At 60.3% G+C, this 4350-nt stretch overlaps 2 protein-coding genes across 31 annotated transcripts in view; both read right to left on the bottom strand.

Annotated features, from left to right (window-relative positions):
* STXBP1 (syntaxin binding protein 1) overlaps positions 1-4350 on the bottom strand; it is a 775650-nt gene that overhangs the window by 190212 nt on the left and 581088 nt on the right. The gene's annotated exons all lie outside the window — the stretch shown is intronic.
* Positions 606-4350, bottom strand: part of DNM1 (dynamin 1) — a 49194-nt gene continuing 45449 nt past the window's right edge. For 5 of the 30 annotated variants that reach the window (XR_014828350.1, XR_014828357.1, XR_014828364.1 and 2 more), the window contains 2 exons: positions 2801-2837; positions 606-1875 (listed from right to left, as the gene is read on the bottom strand). Coding sequence is in view for 7 of the 30 variants with exons in the window: in XM_084997707.1 (XP_084853833.1) it covers positions 1803-1875 (73 nt within the window). In the remaining 23 variants the exon portion in view is untranslated. Of the gene's footprint in view, positions 1876-2800; positions 2838-3694; positions 3697-4350 lie in introns of all 30 variants that reach the window. The other 25 variants (XR_014828349.1, XR_014828358.1, XR_014828366.1 and 22 more) reach the window with 9 other exon arrangements.

Genomic DNA, 4350 nt, shown 5'->3' with positions numbered 1-4350 from the left:
CCGCCTGGTGCTTGCACGTGCCTTTCTTCCATCCCTGGGTCCTGGGGTCTGTGCTGTGAGCACGGAACAGGGAGCGGGGCCTGCCAGCAGAGGGCAGGCTTCTGGTTGTGCAGAGGCCCAGCGCGCCTGAGTCGGTCCAACGGGGCTGTTGGATCCTCCACGTTCTGTGTTCTGTGCCCTCCGTGCGGCCTGGTGAAGCCAGAGGGCTGCTGAGGGGCGGTCAGGGGCAGGCCTGCCCTGGTGGCCGGGAGACTCTGAAGCCTGACCTAATCCCAGGCAGGGAAGGCGGGGTGCGCGGCGGGTGCGTGCTGGTCTCTGGTCCAGGTGTTTTCCACTGACCTTGCCCCTGGGGCGGCCCGTTGGACCCGTCCTTCCCCAGCGCCTGCCTGGCCGGCCCCCTGGCACCTGGCGCAGGCTCACGGGCTGAGGAATCGGCTGACTCCAGGTGGTTTCCCAGTACGCCTGGCGAAGCATGGGGCTTTTTCCCGCCACCTCTTACAGCACCCTGGCAAGCGCCGGGCCCTTCCCCCACCCCTCACCCAGTGTTTAAACCTTTGCCTCCCCGGGAGCGCCACAGAGAACACAAGCCAGCAGAGGACACAGTGTTCCCCATTGTCCAGAAATGGGTTTTATTCTCAGCCAGGAGACAGCAAGACTGGTAGCGGTCAGAGAACCACGCAGCTGCCAGTACAGCACCCCCACGCTCGAGGTGGGGAAGGAGGGGACGGGGGCAGAGGGGCTGGCTGTCCGCAGGCCAGGCGTTGACAGGGCGGCTCATCAGAGGTGGCACGCTTTGGAGGGGATGCCAGGATGACAGTGCTCCCTTGCAGTCAGGCCACAAGACTCCTCAAGGACAGCGTGGTGATTGATCCCAACACTAGAGGCGAGGCTGTGTGTGTGTGTGTGTGTGTGTGTTTGTACACGAGTATTTATAGATATTTGTAGAACGGGGCAGGAGCAACACCACAGAGGGGCACAAGTTTCACCAACATCGCGCCTGGATGTGTCAGCTCACCACTACAACAGACTAAGTCACAGATGAAGGGGTGGCTTTGGGGCTGGGTAGCCACTGTCAAGTCACAGAATAGCCGTCCAGGCAGGCTTGGGAAGGGAGGTCTCCGAGGACTGGGAGGGATCTGGCTAGAGGTCGAAGGGGGGCCTGGGGCTCTCAGGACGGGATGGACTTGCCTGACCCGATCGGCTGGCAGTTGGCGAGAAAGCAAAGAGAGAAGGAGAGAAAGAGGGGAGGGGGGAGAGCTGGTAAGGCAAGGGCCTTCGAGCCCGGCGGTGGGGGGAGGGCGGGCGGGGGCAGAAGACACGGGGAAGGGTGTGGGCCAGCTTCTGGAATAGAGGAGAGAGACGAGAAAGGGAAGGTGGAAGGAGCGGGAGATGGGCGGGGGGGCCAGAGCTCCACGGGGCTCTGGGGTAAAGGCTGGGACAGCGCCCCCCGCCACACACACTGGTCTCTCACACACCACCAGGCAGTGCACCCACAGCTCCAGACACGTGCTCGGCCCCCTCTGGCTTCCCTCTTCTCTGGCCCTCCTGTCTTTGAACCCACTGGCCTAGGGCCACCCCTAGCCCTGGGGAAACACGGGGCCATGAGCCCCATGTGACAGCCACCAGGCCTGATGGAGAAAGACAAGACAAAGAACACTGTTTGAACCAGGAGGGCAAAGCTACAAAGACTGGCTGGAGGGAGCGCTCGAGGCCCCTCTGGGTGGGCAGAAAGCCCAGGAGTCCTCTGACGGGACCCTGGGGAGGGAGGAAGGGCAGGTGGCCGGATGCCAGCGGCCACAGGCTTATAAGTCTAAGAGGGGAGCCTCAGGTGGCCGGGGGACTGCAGGTCGCGTAGGTGAGGCTGGGCCCTTCCTGCTGGGGAAAAGCAGAAGAGCAAGAGTCAGCACGGGTGCATTGGCAGGTGGGTTCGCTGGGCGTTTGGGGGCCCAGCTGGGGAGGAACTCAGAGAAGCTGACTTGCCCAGGTCGGCAGACACTGTCACTCCTTGGCTGAAAAGTGTCGGTCACCCCTAAGAGCATCAGGCCCAGGTCCATGAGCCTGGGGACTGGCTACAGTGCTTCACCAGGGGGCGAGGACGTTGCCTTCTGTCGTGCACTAGCCTATGTGACAACACCATCGAGGCAGGGGAAGGGGCTCGGTGGCCTGCTTGACCTGTGAGGTGTCCCTTGGGCTGACGGTGTGGATGGGGCACTCAGACTTTCTGAAATCATCCAACAACCAGAGCCTTCACTCCAAATCGCTGCTCGATTGCTGGCGCGATAAAGGAGGTGGGACCTTGACCTCCGTTGCTTTATCGTGGGTTCGGTTTCCAGAGCTCCCGGGCTGGCAGCTAGCTGACTGTCCTGCCCCGGCAGCACGGCTCAGATTGGGGAACGAGTGAGGTGCCAAGGCCTCTGGCTGCCTGAGTCCAGCCCTACACACAACCCTCACCAAGCTCCCTGCCCCTGACACCAAGAACCACGAGCTCTCTGTTCTCTCTGATGGCTCCAGAGAGCAGCCAGGTCGGCCAGCTTGGGCGCGGAGCCTGTTCCAAGACCTCCCCAGGCTCCGCCACGGGGGCCTTGGGCAGTGGCACTGAGTCCCGAGGCTCGCTGAGAAAGGGAGGTGAGAGAGCCAGCTGGCAGCGAGGACAGAAAGAGGAAAGAATAAGTCTGGAGCTGCAGAAGGGCGAGGGAGGGGGGCCTGCCTCTGAGGTCCCAGGTGCGCCCTGCAATGTGGAGCTGGTGCGGCAGGGGGCAGACACACCGTTCATGCAGCAGGCGGAGAGGCCTGTACCTACCGTGGCTGACGCTCCTCAGGGGTCACTGATAGTGATTCTGAAAGACAGCACGAAATCAACATGGCAGTTCACACGCTCAGACGGGGGCAGGCCTGGGGGTGGGGGACACGCACACGCACACGCCCGGGCGTGCACACACATGCGGTGAGGCCCCACGGCCCCGCATGCACACACTGACACACATGCCCACGAACAGCACGCATACACCTCCCCCACCTCCCCCTGCCCGGCATCCTCACTGGCCGGCGCGTGCAGCATGGACCTGGGGCATGCAGCCGCTTGGCACACTGAAGCACACGCGGGGGCTGGGTCACAACACAGAAGCTTGCCTGCACACAGGAGGCATTTGCACCAGCTCCCTGCACACTCGTGCCTGGCGTGCTCAGAGGGCCACCTGCATTGCTCCAGAAGGGACAGGTCTTGCTTTCTTAGGGTTCAGCTGTCACGTCTCCACCCAAGAGCCTTCCCTGGCTCCCTATTGCCCACAGCATTGAGTCCCAATAAGTCAACCTCTTTTGTGGAGTCTGAAGGTTCTCAAACCTGCCTCCACAAGGACAACTTTTTTTTTTTTTTTTTTTTTTTTTTTCTGGCCACACCTGCAGCACAGGGCAATTCCTGGGCCAGGGACTGAACCTGCACCACAGCTGTAACCAGAGCCACAGCAGTGTTAGCGCCAGCTCCTTAACCTGCTGAGCCACTAGGGAACTCCAGGGCAACCTTTCCTTATTCTTCCTCCTTTTATCTGCACTCTGCTCAGGCCAGTGGCTCTCAAGGCACCCTGCACCAAACTTTTGCCCACCTGCCGTTCCTTACCTCAACGCCCTCCCTCCTCCTCACCACCGGAGCCTTCTCTCCATCAGCTCCTGGCTCTCACTACCTTGAAGCTGCCCAGACTGCTCTCGCCCCTGAAGCCATGACTTGGCAAAGGTTTTCCATGTGTCAGTCAGACGAGAGTTAGAACAGGTACCAAACCTTACAGTTCTCATGACAAACCTCAGCACAGGCCCGGGCATGTCAAATACCCTTGAGAATCTGAACGCACGTCGGAAGTTAGCAAAGAGCGCCTGTAACCACAGGTGCAGTTAATGCAGCATCCTTATAGCCAAGATCTCCCTTGATCCCCACACCAACCCTGGGAGAAAGGCAGAATGTTAAATACCATTTGGGAGAAGGAAAACGGAGGCCCTCGAAGGGAAAATGACTTGTCTAAAGGCCCACTGCAGCCCAGGGCTGCCTGCTTTACCCCGTCTGCCCTGGTCATCAGGTCACCACAGAGCAGGTCCCATCTCTGCTTCATTTTAGGTTCCTGGAGGCTAGAACCCGCGGCCCTACCCTCCAGCCATCTGGAAACATAAACCAATGCTATGGGTCTGATGTGTTCTTCCTCACAGGGAACATGGCCAGTAGAAACAGGGCAGACTGAGTGAGCCATCAGAGTGGGCTTCCTTGAAAGAGGCTCACGAATCAAGAAGGCAAGGCCAAGGGATGAAGTAGAATCCTTTTCTCTGGAAAATCTCTGGGAATGGGGCAGCCTTCATCGGCTCCTGCCT

The sequence above is a fragment of the Sus scrofa genome, chromosome 1 (assembly GCF_054392235.1).
Source record: "Sus scrofa isolate SSC_HxYL_T2T_F1_AM1 chromosome 1, Sscrofa_HxYL_maternal_Yorkshire_Landrace_v2.0, whole genome shotgun sequence".
NCBI lineage: Eukaryota > Metazoa > Chordata > Mammalia > Artiodactyla > Suidae > Sus > Sus scrofa.
This window is presented reverse-complemented; position numbering and strand designations above follow the sequence as displayed.